Below are 27,617 nucleotides of genomic sequence, written 5' to 3' on the forward strand. Positions count from 1 at the left end.
GGTCCTGCTGTTCACTCTGACAAGACCATCCTTGAGGCTCAGTTCTTCTACACCCCAGGCAGTTAGGGGGAAGGGGATTTGAAGAGTTGCAGGAATAGGATTCTGGAAATATCTAAAAATCACTGGCTTTGGTTAGATTCCTCCAGAGGATACCCCATTTTGTAGATGAAGAAACTGAACCATAGAGACGACAGACACAGTGGCGAGAGCTCTGGGCTGTCATGACATCAGGAAGACCTGAGTTCAAATCTAGTCTGATACTTGCTGGATGGGTGAACCTGGGCAAGTCACTTAACCTTTGTATTGCTTCAGTTTCTTCAACTATAAAATGAGGATAATAATTACACCTACCTCACAGGTTGTTGTGAGGATCAAATGAGGTGATGTTTTAAGAGTACTTTGCAAATCAAAGGCATTTAATAAATCCTTATTCCCTTCCTCCTTCCCCCTTCGGTGACTTTCCCAGGGTCACACAGCTGCTGAATATCTACAGCAGGATTTGAGAGACCCCAAGTCCAGGACCCATTTAATTACATTGGTTTTCCCTGGTGGTCTTGAAATTTGGCCTTGAATAAAGCATCCTTACCTACTATAGGTCAAGCTATACCAGGCTCCAATGGAGACCAGATTCTGTGTGATCAGTAATGAGGAGGTGCAGGCTAAAAGCTTCAGAAGACCATTATTGTTGTCAGCTACTAATTTAGAAAGGATTCTTAGGTTGGAAGAAAAGTAGTATTCTTAGCTTTTTTTTTTTTAAGAGGCAGTATGGTACAGTGGCTAGAGTGCTTCCCTCACAGTCAGAAAAAATGATTCCTAATAACTGTGCTATTCTTAGCAAATCATTTCATCTCTCATTTTCTTCAACAGTAAAAGGAGGGAATTGAACGAGGTGGTTTCTAGGAAGGGCCCCTCTGACTCAAACTCTCTCCTCTGATGAGCGGCTAGGAATACAAAACATGTCCTCCTTTTACGTGTTAATAATCACACTTGACCTCCATTGGAAAGGTGGTCATGGAAGTGCTGTCCACCATGCAAAACCATCCTCATTAAATGTAACATTTCCATTGAGTGACATGATAATAGGTGGCCAAGGGCCTACTGCTTTTGTGTGACTTGGGCAAGGCCTGGTCTGTTCCAGCGGTCAGCAGAGAAGAGCTGTGCCCTCTAGGCCCCATCTCACAGTCCAACTTCTGCACCTTCTCTCGGAGGACCTTTCTTTTTATAGGTCATCTCAGAGCTCCACCCCAACCGTGGAATGTCTTTGACTTTTCAGTTGTTGAGTTCGCAGCATAACCAGTTGCCACACAGTCTTCCCAAGGAAGTCGCCAGGACAAGTGGCACTAGCTATTAGTGCTCATTTTTGTGTTGGTCATTGATTCCAAAGGAGGGAACTTCAGTCTCCAAGTGGGCAATGTGGGTGGATGGGATCAGAGATTGGGCAGAAGGGACCAACTCTCAAGTTTCTCTAGGAGCCTTCTCTCATCTCCCTCTGTGTGGTTGGGTGGCATGGAGGATCAGGACAATGAATTCCCATCTTTGACCTACCCATGGGAAATCAGGAGGTCATGTCCTTCTAGGACAACCCAACCCCCTCCCTCCCTGGTTTAAAGGGAGTTGATTTGGTGGCAGGGGAGGCTAGGAGGAATTAGTTTGAATCTTTTAGATCCGGCAGGGATGGGGAGGATTGTGTATCCTCTATTCATGATACAAGACTTGTATGGGTACTGGTTTTCATAAAATACATTTTCTTGAATCTCCACATCAGTGTTTCTTGGCTGACTTAGGTGGGATGAGGTGGTAGCTGGAGGGGGTGACAGGTGGAGGAAGCACCAGACTTAGAGTCAGGAAGACCTGTATTCAAATTTGAGCCCTGATGCCTCCCCTGATGGGGAGTCCTAGTGCAATTTTAAGACCTTTTGGGATACTCTGGATGACCCTGACCAAGTCATTTAATCTTTATTTGCCTCCATTTCTTTATCTGTGAAAGGGGCATAATAATAGTATCTCCCTCCCTGGGATCTTGAGGGGATAAAATGAGATAATATTTGTAAGTATATAAATGCTGTTTTTCATTGTTAACTTTTCATTTCCCTTGCTATTTAATTGTGGTATGTCATTAGGCAATCCTTTTGGAAGATTTTATTTTAGGTTTTTGCAAGGCAAATGGGGTTAAGTGGTTTGCCCAAGGCTTTTGGAAGATTTTTGTCAGGGCCACAGTCCTTCTACGTCCCTTCCCCTCAAGTCAGGCTTTTTGGATTGTGGCACATTGACTTTACGCATCCTTCTGCCCACATGGGATATGGTTTAACTGAGCCCTGGTGGGCAGTGTACTGTGGTACTCAGTTTTATTCCATTTTACAATTTCTCTAGAGAACAAATCTCCTAAAACAAAGTTTGAAGTTTATTTACATTTTTAGATTGTGCGATTAATTGTTTAGGAGACTGAATTTCCAAAAGTACCTGTCAGAAAATGTATTAAAATGTGCTTTACAATTTTTCCCACTACTAAGGAAAAGGCTTCTTCCTTCTGGCCTCCAAGTGTGTGGCCATCCCTCTGGCTGCCCCGTCTCTTGCCTCAGTGACAGCCGACGACTTCACATTCCATGTCTTGGTCCCCTTTGCCAAGCACTCTTGGGACCCTTGTTCCATCTCAAAATGTGCAGCAGCACCTGCTACCCCTTCTGGTCACAGGAAAAGTAGCCTAGGGTCCTCCCTCTCCCCATGGCGTGTCCTTGATCTGATCTCTTCCCACCCTGTCCAGGACCCCCTTGCTATCTCCACATCCTAACATATCCTGCCTATAACACACTCAAGTTTCTCACCCCTCTGGAAAAAAATCTTCCCTCGACACAGCTGCTTCTCTGCAGCCTCTGCTTCCTCATAAATCACTCTCCTCAGCGTCTTGCAGTTTGGCTTTTGTACCATCCACTATTGATTCTGCCCTCTCAGAGACACCACCTACTAAAGACTTTTTTTTTTTTTTTTAAGCAAGGCAGCTGAGGTTACCACTTTGGGTGGTAAGTATCAAGGGTCTGCACCTGGATTCAAACTCAGGTCCTTCTGACTCCCACATGCTACCCAGCTGCCCTGACCTGTTTTTTTTTTAAACCTTATCCTTGACTTCATCTAAACTTTCCACACTGTTCATAAGTGAGGCATTGTGGGACAATGAAAAACATTCTGGATTTGGAATCAGAGGACATGGGTTTGAGTTCTGACTCTTCCTCTCAGAGTAGAGTCTGTGTGATTGGGGGAAGTCTTGGAGTTACTGGTTCCCTAGGCCCTATCCATCTCTGAATCTATCATCCTAGTATAGCACCCTGTGTGGGATCACTTTTTTACATCTTGGAGTCCCCAGAGAGTAGCTACTATTCTTTTCAGGAGCTTGGACCCAAACTTTTGGCTATAATTCACAAGCCCCCATAGTATGCTTTCCATTAACAATAGTAGATGCCATTAACTTTTTTTTTTGCAAGGGAATGGAGTTAAGTGACTTGCCCAAGGCCACACAGCTAGGTAATGATTAAGTGTCTGAGGTCGGATTTGAACTCAGGTCCTCCTGACTCCAGGGCGGGTGCTTTATCCACTGCGCCACCTAGCCCCACCCCCCCATTAACTTTTAGAAAAGGAATTCTCTAAGATGATGTTGCAAGAGCAGGTAGCGACAAAAACTTTTTTTGTCATTAAAATATCAGCTGTTTCTGAGGGGGGGGATTCTTTGATTTAATTTATCTATACTTGCACTTTCTAGTAATGTGCTTGGATACAGGGACTTAAAAATACTCTCCTATTAACAAATGTTAATCGTAAAACTAAGGTTTGCTTTCCTACAAATATACACACACCAATTTTTGCACACAGGCAAAAGATACATGTAGCAAAGAGGTGGCCCCAATCCTTGCTTATGGAAAGCCCTTTCCCTTTTTGGATTTCTCATGAAATTCCCCTTAAGTGCATAGCTCTTTGTTGGGCTCTGAGCATCTACGTCTTTGCATAGTCAAAGTTGGCACTGCTATTAGCTGTGGTGATGATGGTGGTGATGATGGTGGTGATGATGGTGGTGATGTGGAGAGTCACACTCCAGGAACGTATCATTCCTCAAAACCTCCAGGTCTTGGAAGTCTCGTCTCTCTTGGATACACATGCAGCTCCCCTTGGATGACTATGTCTCCACATCACTTTACCTTCTATGTGTTGCTTTGCTTCTGGTTGGGGAATTAACTTCTTATCATTCAAGGTTCTTTGATCCTAGCTGGATGATTATTTGAGACAGTCTCTGAAGACATGGGACAGGGATAGGAAGGGGAGACAGTGGGAAAGAGTAATTCGTTTCTTCCCACCCTTATCCAATCATCTCTTGGGTCTCCTCTAACTCTTGAACTGGAATCCTCACTTCCTTAACTTGGGGTCCTCCAACACTAGACTGAGTTGCTTTTATTTATCATAAATCCTGAGTTTGAATTTTTTTGGCCAATTATAATATTTCCTGTGTTATTGTTATAGACCTTCATCTGCTGGCCAAGCCTATAATCTTTTTTTTCACTGATTAAAGATTTATTGACATGAAAGAAGATTCCTTAACACCTATTCCTATTGATTGATCTTTATGACTCAATCAAAAGGGCATTGGCACTGACAGGTGTAGGTTACAAGTGCATCTTATTTTAAAACTTTATTGTCCCCATTGATTGATTGATTGATTGAGTCATTTGAGGTGTCTAGGCTTTCTGTGATTCCATTAATTGGGGTCAGATGCCCTTCCTATGCTATTACAATCCCATCCTCCCTCCTTCCTGTTGGATGGTGTATCTCCCTTTGACTTGAGAGGTATATACTCTTCCAGTCACCCCTTGCTGGATATATTATATGGTGATTTCTTTTCAGAATGGGTCAGATTACTTGGCCACTGAGATTCCTTTTGACTGATTTTCCTCTTATTTCTTCTCCCATCTGTCTTTGTTTCTTCCACTAGTTCCTTATTATTTCCTTAACTATTTAATATAGATGTTCTCCAAGGGTCTATTCTTGATACTGGGAGCTTAATAAGTGGTTATGGTTGATTGATATTATTTGTCTTCTTGTTATGTGTACTTTCTAGAAGCAAGCTCATTCATTCTGATAGGGTTGGAGGAAATAAAATGGCTGTGGGGTTTCAAATTCTATCTCTGAAACTTCTTACCAGTGTGATTTTGGACAAGTCCCTTAATCTCCTTGGGCCTTAGATCTCTCCCCTATAAAAAGAGAACACTGGCTTAGCTGCCCTCTCAGGTTCCTTCCTTCTCAAGAGCTATGACTCCTGGTCTGAAGTTCATGCTTCGATCTTTTTTTCCTGATCTTTGGACCTATACCCCCAAATCCTTGTAGGATATGTCTGCTGCCATGCCCCAGAAGCAGCCAGTTACCAAGCAGTTATTAAAAACTTCCTATGTGCAAATCACCAGCAAGGGCTCAGGAAATGAATAAAGACAAAAAACAAAAGCCCTTTGCTCAAAGATCTCCCCATTGCTAGAGATTTTTCATATGAGGCAGGATGTCCATTTACTACTGATGTCTTAGAGGAAATTCTAGGTTCAGGCTTGGAGTGAATTCATTTGTCTTAGATTCTCTGATTCTGAATGCTTTGGGCAAAATTTCTCCAATTTATCAAGAAAATCTGACTTGTATGTACTTAAGACTTTATGGGGGGGGGGCTGTTATTGTACCCAGAAGCATATCTAAAAGTTTATTTAGAATATTTTGGCCAATGGACAACTACAGGCATGAACATGAGGTGAAGACCGCTGTTGTCTCTACAACTGAAACTCATGTGACTAATTAAGGGAAGAGTATTGTTCTTGGAGGCGACATTTAATGAGGCCTTAGTAAATACTGCACACAATCCCTGCCCTCCCTCAAGGGGCATAAACTGCCAAGGATGAGCATGTGGACTCTAAGCTGTGGCCTGGATGCATAAAATATTTTCCTATTTGCCTTAGGAGCTGAGGTGATCTCTGTGGCCATAAAATTTAGGATCAGGAAACAATTAACTTCACTGCTCCAGGTTAAATGCAGATGACAAAGGATTTTTTATAAGCTGGTGCTGAATACAGTGGCAGTGCCAGCCAAAGGAACAAGAGCCTTCCTTGCATTTTGGAGTGAGGAGAACCCTTAGGCTTTATTTAGTCTGAACCTCATTCAGCAGAGGGACGAACCAAGTTCTAGAGAGGGAATGAGCTTGGCTCAAGGTGGCGTGGCTAGGTGGGAGCCAAGATATAATCCAAGTATCCACAGATCAGAGACTCTAGAGAATGGGATCTGCAGTTGGGAAGACCTGGGTTAAAATCCCACCCCAACACTGTGTAGTTGTTTGGTCCATGGCAAATCACTTAACCAATGTTGAGCATCAGTTTCTTCATCTATAAAACTAAAAGGTTAGATTAGGTGGTTTATAAGGGACACCTCTTGGCTGCTCTAAATCTGTTTTTCTGAAATTCTGATTTCCAGGCCCAAACACCCTTTTCTGCCCATACCACGTGGAATTATGTCCCCATGTCCCAAATCCCAAGATCTCAGAGTAGGAAGGGATCTCTCCAAAGGATACCTGAACAGGAACCTCTCTGTTACATATGCAAGTGATTTGATGTCATCCCACAGATTACCGGTTTTCTTCAGTTATTCTTCAGTGTTGGAGATATCATTCTATGTCATCAGATGAGGCAGATGTGGGCAGTTTTCTCCCTCCTATCTCTCTTAAAGCCCAGATTTGTGAAGTCCAGGAAAAATATATTTTTTACTGGCCCTTGTTAGGTATACTCCATCCCTGGCCAAGAGCCCATCTTTTCTTTATTAAAATAAAGGCTACAGTCTGGAAATCCAAATCCTGTTCTCAGACTTCATCTTCTTAGCCAGTTTCTCACCTCCCAAATCTGTCTTTCTCTTCTGTATCCTTTGCCTTCAATCAACAGTAGTGATGAGAACCCCACCTGTACCCTCAAGTCCTTAAGTTTCTTACCCAGGAGTTCATAATCCTTAGTAATGCCTCCTAGGTTCCTTCTGGCAGAAACATTTGTCTTCACATGAATCCCTTGAAAGGTGTAACAACTTTCTAGTCTCAAGAAACTTCCTATCTATCCCAGATGCATCCATCAGAAGACAGTAGATATCTCTATTACTTATGTCACAGTGAGAATAAAAGGAAAATTAATTTTACAAGGATAAAGATAAATTTGGTAGGCTTTAGTAGGGAATCTATTTTTTCCCCTCATACTATTATTGAATGACTTCTTCCCTGGTGGCATTTGATAGATAATTGGCATTTATTTAGTGTTTTTCATTTTTTCAAAGCCCTTTACATACAATTTCTCATTTGATCTTTATAATGATATTTGTCCTTTGTTCTCTAAGACCATAGCATCAGGCCAGGTGATGCCTTGACAAACACATGAATTGGATTTGAGGGAGGGATTCTTGTGCAAAATCACCAACTTCACTTTCTCTTCCAGAACCATCTGGATTCAGTGGTCAGATATGAATCAGGATGACTGGAGATGGCCCTGGATGTGAAGTAGTCAGGGTTAAGAGACTTGCCTTAGGTCACATTAAGTATCAGAGGCTGGATTCAAACTCCCGTGTCCTCCTGATTCCAAGGCCAGTGCTCTATCCACTGTGCTACCTAGCTGACCTCAGGTGATCTTCATCATAACAATGACAGGAAGGTATTATTATCACCATTTTGTAGTTGAAGAGACAGAGATTGAATTATTAAGTGACTTTCTCTCACCACATAGCTAGTAAAAGTTTGAGGTAGGATTTGAACAGTCTTTGTGATTCCAAGTCTAGTGTTCCATTCCCTACTCTCAATTGTTCCTTCCCTTTTAGTTCTTATTGTATTGAGAAGGGACATCAGAAATGAGCTTTCTCAGAGGTAGGATGTCTGAGAGAGAAAACTCATGAGATGTCAGCTATTTTCTAACAAGTGAAGCATTTATTCACTGAAAGTGGCCTAAACAGGGGAGGCTCTCTAGCAAAGAAAAATCTTACATTCTCATTTATATAGGACAGAGCAAAAGAAAGTAAAGAAGGAAAAATTATCTCAGTTCAATGATTAGGTCTGTTTAAAGTGACTCTGGATATCAGAAATTCAACCAGGAATGGATGACCAAAAGGGCAGTTAGAAGGGACAGGACTTATAAGTTAAAAATTTGCTTATTAAGGAGGACTTTTGGATGTGTGAGAAGACCCCAGGTCCTGATAATAAGCAGCTGAATTCATTTTAGCAGACCAGGATCTTCATGTATAAAGTAAAGGAAAAAGATAGCCCTAAGCAGGACAGAAGCAGAGGACCCTCATAAAGGACCCCCAGAAGTCAATGAAACCTTGGGCAATGGAGCCTGTAAGTAAATCATAGTTAAGATTCCCGGTTTTAGTAAGGATTTTAGCAGACACTTAGATCAGAAAGTTAGGGTCCTCATCAGTATGATCTTCAAACTGAATAGAGTCCTTTCCATCTCAAAATTCGCTGATCCTGTGAACCATATATTGTGTCGGTGAACAGTTTTCTAAGGGGCCAAATTAAATACTGGTACCTACCAACTTTGAATGAGATGATATTGGAACTTTTTTGTATTCCTCAAGGGAAGAGCCATAGTCAGCTATAAATGAGTGATTTAAAATATTAACAGAAATGAAAACAGGAACATGAAATTTAAACAAGGAGTCTTCCCCATTTTTGTTTCCCTCAATTAATTGATAGGATTGATTAGGGGGAAAAGGAAAGATGCTTAAATATAAGAAATTTCTCTTTGTTTTTAAAAGAAGCTAATTTTCCTTTTGGCACAACAGATTTCTTCCCAAATTCTCATTTGAGAAAATTCATTTAAATTTAGGTGGGGTAAAGGCTTTCCTTCTATGTTCCTCCTGGCAACTTTCTTTTCATTGCTGTATCCAATGTGTATGTTATTCTCTTTTTACTTCCTTCTCTGTTTACCTCATTCTACATCAGTCCTCCATGTTTCTTTGATGTCTTCAAATACACCATTCCATACTGAACAAAAAACTATGCCATAAAAGCATATATCTCAATGTATTCGGGTAGACATTTTGCTTAAAACTTTTTGTTTTCTTTTGTTTGAGCATCACAAATAATGCTTCCATAAATATTTTTGTCAGTATTGGCTGGGTCTTTTCTTGTAACCTCCTTGGGATAACATTATTAAATAGTCATGTTTCTGGATCAAAGTTTATGAAGAATTTACAAATTTTCTTACATAATTCCAAATGAATTTTCAGATCAGTTGAACTAGTTTCATGTTGTCATCCTACATCAGCTCCTTCAACAACAAGTTTCCCATTTTTAGCAATTTTGATAGCGTGATGGATGTGGGACAATAGTCTTGGCTTATTTTGATTTGCATTTCTCTGGTTTCTGGATTCTGGATACCTTTCCAGGATAGTGATTGATACACTGCTCTTTGGGTCAATGCAAGGAAATGTGAAGGGAGAAAGAATCTTTGAATTGTAAAATTGCTAATTTTAGGTTTGTTTTTAAGCCAAAGGAATGCAATAGAATCTTCCAGGTTTCTTCTTTGACTTCTCTTCCTTTCTCTCTTCCCCTTCCCCTTCTTTCCTAACCCTTCTTCCCTTCCCTTTTTTCCCATCCCCTCCTCCTTTTCCCCTTCCTTCCTCCCTTCCTTCCTCCCTCCCTCCCTCCCTTCCTCCCTCCCTCCCTTCCTTCCATGGTTTTATTAGTATATATTTCATCAAGAACTCCTCTCCCAGGGCAGGTCAGCACCTTCTCTGAAATTTAAGAATATTAGAGAATTGATCACTGAGTGACAAACTTGTCTCTCAGCTGGTATGATCAAGAGACAGAACTTTGACCAGGTTTTCCTCATTTCTGAGGCTGCCCTCCATCCACTACATCACGATACCCCCCAGCTCTTTTTTATTTTTCTCTTCTTTTGCTGACTTTAACTTCAACTTCAACTCGCACTATTATCCATGCCTTGGTTTTTTCTCTCTATCAGCCACAGATCCAATTGGAAAGCTGAAGGCAAGGCATCACCAATTAACTGCTTCAAAGAGTGCCACATTTGTATTGAGAATGTTCTGAATTTCATGCTTGGAGTCCTAGTCGCTAAAGCCGTGCATGGTGTGGGTTTGCCTTCGCCCCTGTCCTTTTCTCCTTTTGTTTCCTGGGCCTGTGTATGAGGAGCTCCTGGTGATGTGATTGGCTGGGGGCAGCCGGCTGTCTGGGCACATGCAGCAGTGTTGAAGAGTATTTGGACACGTCTTCCTCGCTGTCTTTGTCACAGTTGATATTAATTATTGATGGAAGTTTTAGAAATCGCGCATGTGCCAGCTCTGTTGCCTGGAACCCAGCCTCCAGGCAGCAGCAGCAGCAGCCAGAGCGATCCGAGTGGGTTGCTGGGGAGTAGGAGCACCTGTAGCCTTCACTGAGTGCCAGCAAGCCTGGGGTTTGGGCACTTTGGGGTTCGCTCTCGGAGCTGCTGGAGGATGGGAGAATGAACCGCCAGGCTTATTTCTATCGTGTTCCTCCACAGGAGCTGCACAGGAGGACCCAACTTCAGCCGGAACCAGCAAAGACGAAGGCTCTTCAGACTGTCATTGAAATGAAGGTAGGGGCTGGGCATGCTTGGCAGTGCCACTCAGCTAGTGACATTCATGGGAAAACATGCAATGAGCCTAATCATCAGTTACAGCTTTTTACTTTCACCCCAACAAAAAAAATGGTCTCAAGCTAATGATTTGATTTGATGTGGTCTTTTTCTGTTTGTGATTCTTAGGGATAGATTCATTAGGGTCTTGTCTTTGTATGTGTTGCTCACCTGAGTTGGCTCAGCTGATGAATGTCAGAAGTCATCTGAAACGGTTAATTATTTTCAACAATTACATTTTAAGGAATTCAACACATCTACTTTCCTTCCCCCTTTCTCCCCCAATTCAAGGATAAAAGTCCTTTGGAGAGACCTAGAGTTGGTCAAAGGAAGGTTTCTTTGTGCCTAACAGAAGGGTTATCAAGTGAAATGCCATTATCAGGAAAATATTTTTTTTTTCCTATTAAAAAGACACTTTCCCTACTCTGTGTGGGTGTGTTAGCCTGAACACTATTTCTTAGTCAAGGTTGGAGATAATGACAGTAGAGAAAGTATTTACAAATTTCCCTTCCCACATCCCCTTCCCCCAAACTCAGCTGTGAAGGTAACATAGGAATAATTTTTAAAAACCTCCTGACACTGTGAGATATGTTTGTATATACAGGATGATTAAATATGCACCTGGTGAAAATTAGGAATAATGAAACCATAGAGTTTTATAAGCTGATTTAAATGATTGGAGCTCAAGTGCCTTAAAAAGAAGTATCTATTAACCTGAAGTCTTCTTACTTGATAGGAAGCCCAACCAAAATTTTATGTCCTATCAGTTTGGGCTTGACCGATTCCCAACTTGTTGAGTCACTTTGAAGAAATGCAATAGCATTAATCCGTGGGGATGTGTGCCCTTGGACAGTTTGGGCAGTTGGCCTATCTGGACTTTGGATGTGGGACCAACTTGTAGGAAAACTCTACAAGTTTAGGAAACCTGGACCATCCCTACTTCTGCACAGAGTCCCCTCAATAATTAGGACACACCCTGGGATTGCCCCAGAGACCCCAGTGTCTGTGGAGGAATAAAGGACTTCATACAATTGACCTTTATGCCCTCTTGCCACCCATCCATATGAGTGTAATATTTGATCTGACCAGTGACAGTGATTCCAGCCATCTACAGCTGTTGCAAAGGCCTGTGACCTTTGGCTTCTTTCTTCACCCTGGAAGTCAGGGTAGAGACAAATTAGCCCATTTAAAGTAGACTTGGTTAAATTGGCTTTAAAATAATACCCATTATGTTGATAAGAACTTTTTATAATGTGTTAAGTCTGGAGAGGCAGCCTTGAGTGATGTCTAGGGAGCCAGTCCTGGAGTCAGAAAGACCTGAGTTTAAGTTGAGACTGTGACATTTCCTGCTTAGGACAAGGGATAAGACTTTGGAGTCAGAGCTCCTCCATTTTAGTCCCCATTCTATCCCTTATTGCCTGTGTGATCTTGAGCAAATTCTCTGACCTCTCTGGTCCTCAGTCACCTTTTCTGTAAAAGGAGAGGTTTGGACAGGATGAACTGTGAGGTCCCTTTCAGCTTCCAATAAATCTATCAGTCAATCAATAAACATTCTTGCAGTCCCTGCTCACTGTCAGACATGCTCCTAGGTAGCCAATGAACCAAGGTAAAAATGAGTCTCTTCTTTCAAGGAGAATACTTTCTACTAAATGGCATTGACCCATTAATAATAATGATAATAGTAATATTAATAATAATAATAATGATGATGAATGGTCATTGACGTGTCCCAGCCATTCTTCAAGACTGTTCAGACAAGTTGCACCAGTGGATGGGAGTTTCTTTACTTAGGAAATCCCAGAAGCCTGAAACAACCAACTTCCCTGAATGGAGGCCATTAGCGGAGGGCCCCGGCTGGTTCTGGGAAGTGAATGCTGTCCCAGAAGAGTTCCTTTTTCTGATGGTTTTGATTTTTTTTTTTAAGGAAAACTGAGATTGGAGATTTAGAGCTGAAATAGCCTTTTGAGGTCTCACTTTAGTTCCTAGTCAATCTTTCCAGGTAATCCAGTGGAATGACATGAAGCCCATTTACTGGGTGAACACTGATTAACAAATTTATCAATAATGGGAGCCAAAGTGTTACTTGTGTACATGGCTGGTGATGTTCAGATCATTGGGTTACTTATGATGGCACTTCTAGAAACATGGAGAAATCTGTCATTCCTTGGCACTCCATTTCACCTCATTAGGATGAGTTCTGAAGCAGGTTGTTAGAGGATACCCCAACTCTCTGTGTGTTTTACCACTGCTCAGAAGTTCAGACTTTGATCTCTTCTTGTAGAACAAATGATGCTCCTTTTTGGACTTGAAAGTGAAACAGTTGAGGAAAGCTCAGATTCCAGAGCCAACTGCCAGGGACAATTTGGGCAAGTAGGTGACGGCACACTGGGTACAGAATGAATAGAACTGACATTTCAGCAGTGGTGAGAGCATCTGACTCTCTTGAATAATATTTAAAAATGAAAGTTTCATGTTAACTTTTGACCAGTACTCAGAATTATACAATCTTTTGCTAAAATTCCAAGTTATATAGCCTTATAAAATGAACAAAGCAAAAAAAAGAAATTAATTTCTGTAAGATGAGGCTTTGGTTAACAATAACCCTTAATCCATACATTGACCCTCTAATTAGTCGCTGAAAAACTTTTTGATTTTGTTCATCTGTTACCCATTAGGGAAAGATAGCAGATGTGAGATTCCATGAACACTTGCCCCAACTGAAGCCCTACTTGGAACCGCTGAAAAGAGTTTCTGTTTTGTATGTCCAGTGAGTTTGCTTGTCTTAATGAGTTATTCTTTGTGGGACAGATTCTCTCCAGAGATCTTGAAATCACTAGATCCCCATGCAGAAGACATTTATCAGTGAAAGACTAAAAAAAAATTATTATTCCAGGTAGACCTGATAGTTTATTGAGATATTATAGCTTATAGAGTTTATAGAGGTTCAAGTCACTTGAGTTAAGATGGAAGGATCTAAGTGAATAAAGTTATTTATGGTTTATCTTCTTGCAGGGAAGACCATGTTTTAATTTTGATCGAGATTTGGTATGGCAGGTATGTTATGTTTGAGTTTGCTCTAGAAAACTGCTTGTGTGTCTTAGAAAAAGTGTGTGCTTTTGTAGATGTAGCTGTCTTTCTCTTTTTCTTCCTTTAGTGACTCAACCCTTAACTCCTTTTTTTTTAAACAAGTTTTTCCTTTCAATTGTTTTAGAACATTATAGTCTGTTTAAAAAGCTGGTTCTTGCCCTCCCTTCCCATCATGGAATCACAGAATCTCAGAACTGAAGGAAGCCTTTGGGATGATCTAGTCTAATTAGCAACTAAATAAAAATACCTTCTCTGACAACCCTGACATATCAGAGTCCAATTTGAACTCCAAGGTGTCCAGTTTTGGAGAAGCTGCTTCTTTGCCCTAAGGCAACTCTTGCTACCTTGGATAGCTCCATTTATTTTTAGGTGGCTTCCTTCCCCTCCTCTTCACATTAAGACTAATCTGGTTTGCATCTTCTGCCTTTTGCTCCTAATTCTATTCTCAGGGGCCAAGAAGAAAAAAAAGCTAATCCTTCTGGAATCTACAAACATAATCCAATTGGTTTTACTTTTTTGATCATTGTAATCTCTAGACTTTGTTCCATTTGGGATTAGGAATAACGGTTTTTATGCAAGTTGAGAGAGAAGAAATAGCAAAATGGTCAGGATCTTGTTCAACTAGTCTCTTTAAAGTTAATCAGACTCAAAGTTACAGCTTCAGGAACAGCAGGCATCAGGTTATATCAATCAATCAAACATTCATGAAATGCCTACTGTAGACCAGGTCCTGCTTTAGGTACATATGATTATGACACCCTTCTGGGGGTCCTGTGAGAGTTGTGCAAAGAAATGCAAGGCCACACTGAAGCTCTTTTCAGGATCTTTAATGAAGTAGAGGTCCACTCTTGAGTGACTGAGGCACTTTAGAATGAAACAGTTCATGGGAGTAATTTCAGTCTTTTGCCAACAGAGAATCTTTTTATTTGTAAAATTGGCAGCTAAATGACCTGACAGAAAGGAAAGGACCCATCCATGAACAAATCTTTGCTTTTGTTTCATGGTGTTAGACAATGCAGAGCTGATGGTGGGTCAGACCCTGGTGAGAAAAGTTATTTTCCTAGGATCAAAAATTTTGAGTTGGTAGAAACTTTAGAGATGATTGAATCCATCGAATTCTTTTTATAGATGAAGGTTTAGACCTGGAGAGGGACATGACTTACCCAAGGTCACACGGATAGTGTCTGAGGTGGAATTCTTTCCCAGGTCCTGAGACTCCAATCCTGTGTCCTTTCCATAATACCAGGCTGCCAGTCTTCAATTTGAGACCCCAGTTAATTCATCAAACATATGCATAGAATCTGTTCAATAATGCATTCACCAAACACATGTGCAAGTGTATATGTGTGCATGTGTACATGCATTTTCATGCTGTTCAGCATATATGCAAATATATATATATATGTATGTATATATATATATCATCACTAGCTGTGTTGTGACTTTGAGCAAGTTCCAAAATAGGACTAATAGTTGCATGTACCTCCCAGGTTTATTGTATCAGATCAGATCAGATTATAAATATGAAGCACTTCATTCTAGCTATTATTATTATTATCATCTATGCAAGATACATATGAACAGATATTCATGTTTCCATGCAGATGTATATCATATACACACAGAGGAAAATATGAGGGTGACTGAGATGTAGAGAGTATTCACAACCCAGTAATATATTTCTCCATATATGTGCACATTCACATTCATATAGAACACATGCACAAGTTCACATAAATACCCAAACACACACATGTTATTGCATTAGTATGGTGAATGGTGACATCAGTCATAGCTACCTAGAACCTCGGGGATAAGGGACTTGCTCAGGTTCCTATAGCTAATATGTGGAAGGATTTGAAGCTTGGTTTTGACTTCAAGGCCAAATTTCCATCCCTTCCCATCCATTTCCCTAGACCACTGAACTCACTGGTGAAGAGGGGAGGGGTTTGTAGGGGGGAAGATGAAGGAGGGGTCCTACCCCTAAGCTTTGGACAAAGGCAGTGCAGATTTCACTCTGCAGCAGAGTTCTTGTCAACCAGAGTCAGACTGTTACAGGGGTCTACCAGCAACTGTGTTTATTCTATACCTCCTAAAAGCACAGAAAAGAGGGACACCGGTGACTTCTTGTCCCTGGGTGGCCTGCAACTGTACATATTTTCATTGCCTGCCTTCCTTGGCAACGGCCTAGAATTCTTTTTTTTTAACAAGGTGTTTTTTTTTAATGTTTTTGCAAGGCAGTGGGGTTAAGTGGCCTGCCCAAGGCCACACAGCTAGGTAGTGATTAAGTGTCTGAGGCTGGATTTCAACTCAGGTCCTCCTGACTCCAGGACCAGTGCTCTATCCACTGCACCACCTAGCCAACTCTTAAACAAGTTTTTATTGATATTTTCTGGTTTTTGCATGATTGCAATTATCTAGAGTATCTCTGCCCCTCCCCAATAGCCACTCCATATGATAAAATGTAATTGTTAGAGGGAAAAAAAGCCCAGCTCAACTGATCAGTATGTGGGAAGTCCAAAGACTTTGCCATGTGTGGTGTGTGTGACATCAGTTGGGTATGTCTTCTCATCTGGTTGCATTTGATTGAACGTGATCTTTTGGTGTGCCATTATTCTTTCCATTTCCATTGTTATAGTTACTGTGCTGATTGTTTGCTTGTCTCTGCTTGCTTCTCTCTATGGCAGTTCATGGAGATCTTTTTTATGCTTTTTTGAATTTATCATGTACATCATTTCTTATAGCACAGTAATATTTCATTACCTTTATCTACCATAATGTGTGTAGCCATTCCCCAGTTCATGGACATCTTGTTTTGTTTCTAATTCTTTGCAATCACGATATTGTTGCTATAAATATTTTAGAGTATATGGGGACTTTCTTCTTATTCATGACTTTCTTGGGTATGAACCCAGTAATACAGTCAATGATTCAAAAGTATGGACATTTTAGTCTCTTTATTTATATATTGTCAAATTGCTTTCCACATGATTGTACCATTTCACAGCTTTACTAACAATGTATTTCTTTGCCTGCCCTTCCACACTTCTTCCCACACTGATCATTGTCATTTTTTGTCATTTTGCCCAGTGATTTTTGCACTTGATGGGGAGTATGAACTAATGAACTTGGGTGAGAAAGACCTGAATTGTAGTCCTACCTTGGTTACTTACTAACTGAGTCTCAGTCTCCACATCTATAAAAGGGGAGAATAGAATCCATAGAAACTATTGCCGTGAGGAGCAATATGGATACCACACACAAAACATTTGGCATTTTTTAAAGGATTAGAGAAATGTCATTTCTTCGCATCATTGCCCAAGATCTTTCCAGTCTAGGGATGCCAGATATCTGCCATACTTATATTAGGCCTGACCTGATGGATGCTCTATCCCAGTTTGCCAGAAGATCAATGACAAGAAGCTAGGCTGGTCCTGGAAGTAGCAATGATAACTTGAACCTGAAATGCAACCTGATCCATGCTCTTGGGATACAGTCAGGAAGAGGCTCACCCAGCTCTGCCGGCCACGTCTCCTTGGGGATGAGCCACATCCATCTCTTTAGCCCATAGACATGATGAGATAATAACAGCTTGTGCGAATTATAGCCCCACATGGCTAGTTTGAGCTGCATCATCTCCCTCATGCTTCTTAGAGTCGGAGTTCTCTGTACAGCATCTCCTCCAAAAGACTGTATGGAATCTCCCCCAATAGACTCCTTGAGGGCAGGGGCTGGGCTTTGCCATTCTTGGTATCCCTGATGTGTAGCCCAGTGATTACTGATGCTTGTAAATTTGACTTTCCCTTCAACCTGGGATATTCTTAAAGAGATCCTCTCCCCTTGTCCTGAGCAAAGCCTGAAAAATGATCTGTACCCCCCACCCAGTATAGTGGAAGGAGGCAGACTCTTCTCTCACCTGTGAGTGTAACCGGGGCAGATGCCTTTCTCTAGCCTCAGTTTCCTCTCTATAGAACAAGGGGGTTGTACTAGATAACTTTACAGACTCTCTTGCTCTGACATCAGCTATGAAAAGTGTTGACTGAGGAAACAAGCTTGGACTAATGACCCATCTCTGACACTTCTTAATGTTGTGACTTCCCTTAGCCTCAGTTTCCTCCTTTGAATGGTGAAGTGGTTAGACACTGTGACTTGAGAGGTCTTGACCATCTCTTAGCGCTGGGGTTTGAAGAATATTTATCTGAAAGGCATACTTCTTAACTGTTTGACCTCAGCAGATCCCTCAAATGCCTTGTGCCTCAGTTTCCTCCATCAAATGTGCACCAAAGAAGAGAGTTTGTAAGATCACAGAATATAGGTATAGGAGAGACCTTAGCGATAAAGTCCACGTCCTTCATTTTATAGAAGATTGAATCCCAGAGAGAACTGATTTGCCTCCAGGTCACATGGAGAATAATGACAGTAGACATTGATATTATAATTGGGCAACTGGGCAACTGGATGGTGCGGTGGATAGAACACCTGGCCTGGAGTCAAGAAGACTCATCTTCCTGAGCCATATGTCCCTGAACAAATCACCTAACCCTATTTGCCTCAGTTACTTTATCTGTAAAAATAAGGTAACTTTGTCAAGAAAACCCCAAATGGGCTCCTGAATAGTCAAATAGAACTGAAATCACTGAACGACAACAACAGCAAAGCTAAGGAAAGATGCAAACCCAGGTCTGCTTTTTACCAACACATAGTAGATGCCTGACACATGGTTATTGTTTTATTGATTCTGACTGCGAATCTCTTTCCCTCCATTCCCCAAGGCCACAGAACAAGGACAGGAGGTTCAGTTTTCTGTGGAATTTGTGGAAACTGGCATAGCCCAGGAATGGACCTTGGTCTTTAAGGAGACTTGGTTCATTGGGGCCAGCCCTTTTTGAAAGCAGAGCCCTATCAGTCAGCTTCTGGCTGTGTTGGCCATCTCTTGAGTTATCACTCACAAGTTTGGTTTTTTGACTGGCTTCATAAATGTCTCCCAAGGGTGTAATCAATGTGCCAGCCAGTTGAAGTGACAGTCTGGTCCAACAGGAAGGGCTTTGAGGGAAGAATCAGCTGGTCTGGTTTCTCAGCCCTGATTTTAGTTCTGTCTTCTAACTATAGACACAGTCTGAAAAATGTTGCCTGACCAATGTTCTATGATAATATTGTCGAGGCATTACATTCAGCTGATAGTCATCCCTAGGATGGGCTTCACCTTTGGGTGATAGAGTTTAGTGGGCATTTATCATATTTTCAGTTCTTCGGCATCATAGAAACCATGGAGCTTAGAAACTGGTTGACAAGAATGATTAGTTAAAGGGTCAGCTAGTCAAGAGTCATTCCAACTGAGCCCTGTCACACCTTGCTCCCTCCCCAGAGCAGCAGTGGGGGCACCCAAGGGTCTCCTGCCTGCCCCCACCATGGTGTGATGTCTTTGGCTTTCCAGCCTAGGACTGGAATTTGTCTATTAAAAAAGTGAATTGTATACATCCTTGTGCTATTTTCCCTGGGATTACAAAAGCTAGTTATAGCTCAGGCTTAACCGATTACCTAAGATACTTATTGATGCCTAGGCAACAAGCTGAACTATTTGTCTGAGTGAAGGTGGTTGCTAAAATATGGATTTTTAAATATTTTTTATTTTTTTCTTTCTCGGTCTTCAGAGTGGCTCCTGTGGTGGATGCTGAAGGGGGGCAGGCTTCTCTTCCCCGGGTGCTTCAGGTGACCCAGGGCTGGCTGTTTCCTTTGGGATTGTCATTTCCTTCCTGCCTGGCAGGGGAACCAGGAGGCTCAGAGAGCTAAGCACATGGCGAATGTCAACTTCCCTCTCTAAGTTTCCATCATGATAATGCCCCAGATGGAAAGTCCTTGAATTTCCCTTCTGTCTTCCTGGTGCCCGGTTGGTTGGTCCTGCTCGGATTCATGAGGTCACTGTGTCGATTTTCTTGGACCAGACCCATTTGGACTCAGATGCTTTTTCTGTGTCTCAGAATCAGAGGAGGTCAAAGGCAGTGTGGGTAGGAAGCAAAGGATCGGGCTCAGAGGCAAGAAGACTGGGTTCAAGTTCAACCCTGGACATTCACCAGGCTGTGACTGGGCAAGCAATAATCCTTCTGGGTCCTGGGGAACTCTGTCAGACACTAAGTCACAAAGGAGGTGCCTCTATTAGTCTCTCTGCTGAGAGTTCTCTACTTTGATGAACTAGCAGATTTGGGCCCAAAAAAAAGGGAGGAGGGAGTATCCAAAAAGAGAGCTATGGAAGTAGCAGAAAAAAGGGGAATTATCAGGTAGGCGGATTCTTCATTCAACCTTTTCATACTAGATGGCACAGTGGATAGAGTATTGGACTTGGAATCAGGAAGACAGGAGTTTGACTCCTGCCTCTGACACTTAATAGCTGTGTGACCTTAGGCAAGTCACTTAACTCTGATTGCCCCACATCCAGGGGCCATCTCCTGATTCATAGCTGGCCACTGGACCCAGATGACTCTGGAGGAGAAAATGAGGCTGGGGACTTAGCACAACTCTCCCGCCCCACCCCACCCCCACTCAAATTTAATTCACTTCCCTGATGTCATGGTCTTCTTCAAAATAAACATTACTGGTTTCAAATTCTCATTTTTCCACATTCCCTTTCTCATACCCCCAAAGCCACTGACTGGCTATTCGAGACAGGCTGGGGGGGGGGGTAGAATTCCAGCTGCTCCTTCGACTCAAAGATTGGGGGGGGGTGGAGATGGCAAGTGATCCCTTGGGAGGGTGTGAGGGAGTAAGACCCAAGTGATGAGTACTCTCTCATCTGGAAGCTGTTTGGGTGACTCAGTCCTTCCCCTCTTGCTCTCCAGGACCATTCCTGCTTAGCTCTCTATCTTCAGAGATGGATGGTGGCAGGATCCTTCCCTCCAGGATCATGAAGAAGATATCATACCTTTTGGGATTACCTGCCCTCTCATTTCATCTGTGGCAGCTAGCCAATAGGAGCTGCCACTGTATTATACTTTCCCAGGTGTCCTTGGGATGCTCTCCTTTGTAGACTTGTGTGATAACTTAAAAATCTCTTCCAGGCCTCCTGTCAGACCCTAATTTTTCCCATATCTAGTTGGATGCCCTAGTCAGTCTCATAACAGGTGTTCAGGGAATGCCATTGAGGCTCTGGACACTTTGTCATCATGGAAATTCAGCATGGGGATTCTCTCTCTCTTAATGACTGTAGCTTGTAAACCTAGGATTTTCTAGCTAGGTCCTTGGGGATAGCTTATAGCCCTGGGGATCAATGGACTTGGGCAAGCAGTAGGGGCAGAGTGTAGACACTGTGCTGTGACCTTGGAGACAAGAAGATCCGAGTCCACATCCTGCCTCGGACTTGGACCAGCTGGGTGACCTTGAGAAAGTCCCTTCTCTCATTTTCCTAATCTGTTCAATGGAGAAAATAATGGTGCTTACCTACCAGGGTTTTTGTGAAGATGAAATTAAATTCTCTGTGTGTGTGTGTTTGTGTGTATGAATACATGTGTAATACATCCAGCAATTTGCATGTAAAATACTATTTACATTTGTGCAGGTATAATCTTTTATTGTTATTAGTATTACTCTGGCTCCCTCAGCTAGTACCAGAGATGAGAGCTGAGCCCAAGCCTTCCATACTCCAAGCCCATGGGCTCATTCTGTTGTGCCAAGCTGACTTGGCAAGAGATGGGAGAGGTTTTTTTTTTTCTTAAATTAAACATAAATAGGATGTTTAGAAGGAATAGGACTAGAACACAGTGTGCCCTTAAGCCAAATAGAAATCATTTTGTACTTAGCATGCCATCATGTGCTTTCATAAATGTGGGGACCCTTGAGAGTTGTCTTCTTACCTTAAGGAAACAATTTATGGGGCTGGAATTTGGGGAATTTCTTTGAAGTTGCTAATGGCTTTTATCTATCTCTGTATTTTTCTTCTTCAGTCTTCATGTTCCTTGGCATTTCATACTGTTGACCATTCTTTCTTTCTTATCATTCTGTGCCTCTCTCTTTTATGTTTTCTCTCCCTCTGTCATCTATTTATCTATCTATCTTATCTATTTCTCTATCATCTAACCTGCTTATCTCTCTATCTCTATTTACCCATCTCTCTATCTATCCCTCTATTTTTCATTTATCATCTATCTAGCTATCTATATCTCATCTATCAGTTGTCTTTCTCTGTCATCTCTAGCTGTCTTATCTATCATCTCTCTTTGCCTATCATCTATCTTTATCTCATCTCTCTATCATCTATCACTGTCTCTATGTATATGTCCTATGTATATTTACCCATCTACCTTTCTATAATCTATCTAGCTGTCTATTTTATCTATCTATCTATTCTCTTTTGTTTTAATATCACTTAAATTCTTCCTTTAGAGAGCAAACCTTTTAAAAAAAGATGAAAAAAAGAAGAAAAAAGTTCAGAAAAACTAACCAGCACCTAGAAAAAGTATAAAGTAATAGAGCATGTTCCAAATCCATATTCCCTCACTTTCCACTTCTCTTACTTTGGTCCCTATTTCTTTCTTTTACTTCATTTGATCACAATTTGACTTTATTGATGAATTTTTAAAATACAACTTTATTGATAGCTTTTTTAAAATATGAACTAAATTTCCAATTATTTCACCTCTCTCCTCTTCTTGGTAAGCCATTCCTTGGAGCCAAGAATGAAAAAAGAGAGGGGGGGAACCCCAAAACTAGTTCCACAAAACTAAACAATATATTGAAAATCTCTGACAATGTATATAGTTTTCTCCATCTATGACCTCCAGCTCTGCAGAGAAACTGGAAGAAATACCTACTACTTTGGGACAAAGTTGGCCATTATAATTTTACAGTTTACAATTTCTCTCTTTCTTAACATAGAAAAAATAGAGAAATAGTTATTAAGCACATCCTATGATCCAGACAATGCATTAATTGCTGGGGATACAAATTACAGTTATAATGACCAAAATAGTCCTGGTCCTCATGGAGCTTTTATTCTATTGGACAATAGTACATAAAAGGGAGCAGAAAAGAGAGGTGGGGAGGTCCTCTGTGCTAAAATACAGAAAGTCAGGAACAGGCCTAGAGGAGAATGAGAGCAACCAGTCCTGGGCCCTTTTAGAAAATGAAGGCTTACCAAAGAAGAAGATCTCAATAGATTACAGTAAAAAGAAAAAAAAAATTATGAGCTGAACCATAATGAAATCTCTTTTAGTATTTTTTTACACCAACAAAATCATTTGAGTGATTTCTACTTATAAAAGGCCAGTTTATATCTTCTTATGCTACAGTTTTCATTTTTTCAAGGTCTGATGATTAAAACAAAAAATAAAACCCGACTCACCACCATGATGAGCCATGAGTTCGTTTTTTTTTTTTTTTTAACATTTTTCATGCCAAACCTTTCCTTCTGTCTCTAGTGATTAACTTGGCCCCTTAGAACAGTGGTTAGCCCCACACAATAAATCCTTCCAGAGACAGCCTAGCTCTACATGGCCAAAGGTTGTAGGTTTGGAAAGTTCTACTCCCATCTCCAGTGAGAGAGATTTTAAAAGGGAAGCCAACCAGAATCTGTGGTGTCCAGTAATAATAGTTTCATGTTTTATTTTAAATAGAGGGTAATATAATTAGGCAGGGACATTTCCTTCCCATTGGATCATGTCTTCTTTAGACTAAGTTGACCCTTTTTGGGTCACTTGTTTTCTGCCATGTCCTGGATTGAAGCACAGAACACACCAAACTGGAAGATTTTGTGGGCACTCTGAGGACCCTTTGTTAAAATGAAAAGAAAAGATATTGGCATTCATCTTTTGTATTGAATTTCTGATCCCATCTTAGTACATGTGGAAGGAGAGTACATGGTGACACTCAGCAATGGCCCAACTGTCACAGCGGATGACTCAGTTGTGTTGCCTTTCTGATTTCCCACCTACTCCCTCCCTCCTTCCCCCACAGTGTTCTGCTGTTCCTAGAGAGGAACAAAATCTGTTTATCAGTGTAACAGGACTATCATGTTTGATGTTCAGAAGGAAAAGTCATGGCACCCCATCAGGGAGAATAGGGTCTCCAATGTCATTTTGATTAGTGGTATGCATCCATGTAACTATGTATGTTTTATGTAGGCAATGAGCACATATATTGGACATGGAGATGTATATAATTTGGGATTGGGTTTGCAGTTTGATTTTTAAATGTTTATTTTAACTCAACCGACAGTAACAAAAAACCCTTTGCTTTCTTATCACCTTCATAAACTTTTCTTCTGTTAATTTATCTTGAATTTTATTTTTGTTATTGTCATTACTACCATTATTTATATCCTGATAAAATGACAATAATTCATTTCCAGAATTTGCAAAGCATTTTCCTATCAACAATCTAGTGACATAGAATAAATGTCTTACCTCATTTTATTGATGCTTTATTGAGACTCTGGGTATATGCATATATGCAGGCATAAATATAGAACTGTGATATGTAACACAGGTAGGGAATTTCTCATAAGTAAATTCTTTGCCAGTAGAGCTCAGCTACTCCTCTATCCTTTATGATTTTTAGACTGTCTAATTGAAATTGAATATTTTCTTTAGGAGTCCAGGAGTCTTCACCAGACTGTTGAAGAGATCTGTAACACTGAAGGGGTTAAGAACATTTGTTTTAGAGAGTGGTCTGGAGTAGAGGGGTCTAACAGGAGGCTAAGGGCCCCACAACTCTAGAGATCAAAATAAAATGAGGAAATATTTAATAAAATAAAAAAGCACTGTAGAGCATAGATGATGTTAATTTGTGTTTTTCTAACATAATATGTCAGCAGCAAGGTAGAGCTGAGTGGCCCCCTTTCCAGTTAAGTTTTTCACCACTGGCCTGGAGGACTGGGGGGGAGGTCCATAGTTTGCCTCCCTAGAGAACCCTTATTTTAGAGGTGGGACTTGTGGTACCAAGGCCTGTTACCCAGTCAGGAAATTTTGCTGCCAATCCTACATGTGACTATAGCATTTATATAGACTTTTTTTTTTACAAGGCAATGGGGTTAAGTGGCTTGCCCAAGGCCACACAGCTAGGTAATTATTAAGTGTCTGAGACCGGATTTGAACCCAGGTACTCCTGACTCCAGGGCTGGTACTTTATCCACTGTGCCACCTAGCTGCCCCTCATTTATATAGACTTTTAAGATATGCTCAGCACTTTACATATTTGATCTTATTGGGTCCTCACAATCTCCTTGGGGGGATCATGCTGTTGTGAGATGGAGGATTGGTCTTGAAACCGGCAGATCTGAGGCGGAATATCTACAGGTGGATGAGCATAATTTAGTTAACCTCTTGGATTCTCCATTTTTCTCCTTGGTCTAGTTGGGGCAATGATATTTCCATTGCCTCCCTTTCTGACTTGTGGGGGGAAAGGTTTTAGAAACTTTTTTCTTCTAACATGTTACACTTGGAAGACCCATTTACCCTGAAGCTCTCCTTTCCTGCTGGGTTGTCATTCTTTCCCCAGGACCATGATTTTCAGAAGTGGGGGGGGGGGAGGGGAGAGAGAGAGACAGACAGACAGACAGACAGACAGAGACAGAGAGAGCAGCACATATTGGGGCTAGAGGAGAGGAGTCCAGACATGAGTAGGATGAAGCCGAGGTACAGTAGGTAGCACAGTGGATAGGCTTCTAGCCCTGGAGTCAGAGGACCTGAGTTCAAATGTGATCTCACACTCTTCACACTTAGTAGCTTTGTGATCCTGGGTAAGTCACTTAACCCTGATTGCCTCACAAAAAAATGATGAAACTTATCTGGAATTAAAAATATAATCAAATTCTCCTTTTCTTTCAGTATCCTTTATTATAATTCACTCATCTATATTACTTTTAACTTATGAAGGTATTCCTTTACTATGTTTTTATTTATCTTGGGTATCATTTGTAAAGGTAGCTAGGTGGTGCTATCTATTCTATCTAGAATACTGGGCCTGGAGTCAGGAAAACCTGAGTTCAAATCCAGCCTCACTTAATCCTGTTGCTTCAGTTTCCTTATCTATAAAATGAACTGTAGAAGAAAATGGCAAATCACCCCAAGAGAGTCAGACATGATTGAAATAACTGAACAACAACAACGTTACTTCCTTATTAGCTGTTCCTGCTCTTTGCTTTTGAGGCCAAAGATAATGCTTCTTAGAAGAAGAGGACACATACTAAAAACTGAAAAGTTATGTCTTCTTCCTCATCAGTGAACTCATTCTCTCTGAGATTTCCAATGTCTTCTTTCATCTTCTGATGGGTTTCCATATTAACCCACTTGGGTGAGATGAGAGTTTCCTCAAGGATAGAAAACAACCTGGAAATATTGGAATAACAATTAAAATGATTGGGTTAAGAGAGGGCTCCCTTGTGAAAGCTCCTCAAATATGAAGGAATTATTCCGGGACTTCCAGGCTCCATTTCCTTGACTTTCTCCTTACTCCTTTCACTGTTCTCTTCTTGTTAGTCTTTCAAATACTTTCCTCTAAATAACTTCATTGATCATATTAAATTCAAATCTGCTTTAACAAAATGAAGGAAAGTATTTATCCAGGTAGATTAAAGGAAGAAAAGACCTTGCATTGACTTCTGAATAGCCATAAAATTATGTTAATTCTGTAAGGGACTTTTTTGATGTAGACCTCAGCTAAGATAAAAAGGCTATTGGTTTGTGGGCTTACTCTATTTCATTATAACCTACATAAACTATAAATGAAACAAGAAATTGAAATATAAAATGAAATTTGAAAAATACCTCAAACAAATAATACAATAGACAGATGTATTTGGACCCAAAAAAAGTTACAGAAAAAAAACCACACTCAACACTTTCTTTTCATGGACTACTGAAGTTTAGATGATTACAATAAACTGAAGACAAGATTCCTGTATTTACTAGATTCATGCCCTTCGGCAAGTCATCCAGCATCACTGGATCTTAGTTTTCTTCTCCATAACATGATCCTTTGAACTATTCCTCTGATGTTGGGTAGGTCAGATGTGTCCATATATGTAATGCATTTCTCTGAGGTGCAGTGGACAACAAAATGTCTCATGTACTTGGTTAACAGTAGATGGTTTGACTTGGAGTCAGGAATGGAGTTCAAATACTAAATCAGACATATGCAGGTTGTGTGACCAAGTTATTTAACTCCTATGTGATTATTTGGTGCCATTTTGGAATCCCTAAGTTTACTTTCTTGGGAGTGTCTACCTTGAGCTAGGTGTGTTTATCATTGTCTTTTGTTATCAGCTATAGTTTTGGGGGCATACCCCACTACCAGCCTTGATGGGAAATCCCAAGACTTCTGACCTTTCAAAATTCACAAAATCTTCAAAGGGGTGGGGCAGGGGAGAGCTCCATTTCTCCTTTTATTCTTGCCCATAACTAGATTGACCTTTAGCTAAATACTCCTGATGCAATGCTTAATTGTGCTATATGTAGACTCAGAGGTATGTTTGATTCTTTTATGAATCCAAACATATCTCCTATGTGGCTTAATTGATTTCATCATTGAGCACAAGATTTCACTTCTTCCCAGTTAAAAACTTGCTCATATCTAGTTTATTCTTTTGAGTGATTGGTTGTTGCATTAGAAATATCTGGGCTTTTTGTAACATTTATTGAGAAAGGAGAGTACATCCTCATTATAGATACTAGTAGGTCTCCGGAAAGAGAATCTTCAGCCTTTGGGGTTCAGCTGATGTAAGTTGTGGCTCTCTACTTACTAGCAGAGTGGGAGTCTCCTGGTTCAAAATTGCCTTCTTCCTTGGAAAACTGGGAGTGTGGATCTTGGTGAATTGTCAGATCTTCTAGAACTTATGCCATGGAGAAGGAGATGAGTGGTAGGCACAGTGACTAGTGGATGGTGCCCCCA

At 40.9% G+C, this 27,617-nt stretch overlaps 1 protein-coding gene across 1 annotated transcript in view; it reads left to right on the plus strand.

Annotated features, from left to right (window-relative positions):
• The window catches only part of ERC2 (ELKS/RAB6-interacting/CAST family member 2), a 1,119,475-nt gene that overhangs the window by 231,263 nt on the left and 860,595 nt on the right, over positions 1-27,617 (plus strand). The window contains 1 exon segment of the mRNA XM_074199159.1: positions 10,542-10,616. Within this exon segment, the coding sequence (XP_074055260.1) occupies positions 10,542-10,616 (75 nt within the window).

This window comes from Macrotis lagotis, chromosome 8, assembly GCF_037893015.1.
Source record: "Macrotis lagotis isolate mMagLag1 chromosome 8, bilby.v1.9.chrom.fasta, whole genome shotgun sequence".
In the NCBI taxonomy this organism is placed as follows: Eukaryota; Metazoa; Chordata; class Mammalia; order Peramelemorphia; family Peramelidae; genus Macrotis; species Macrotis lagotis.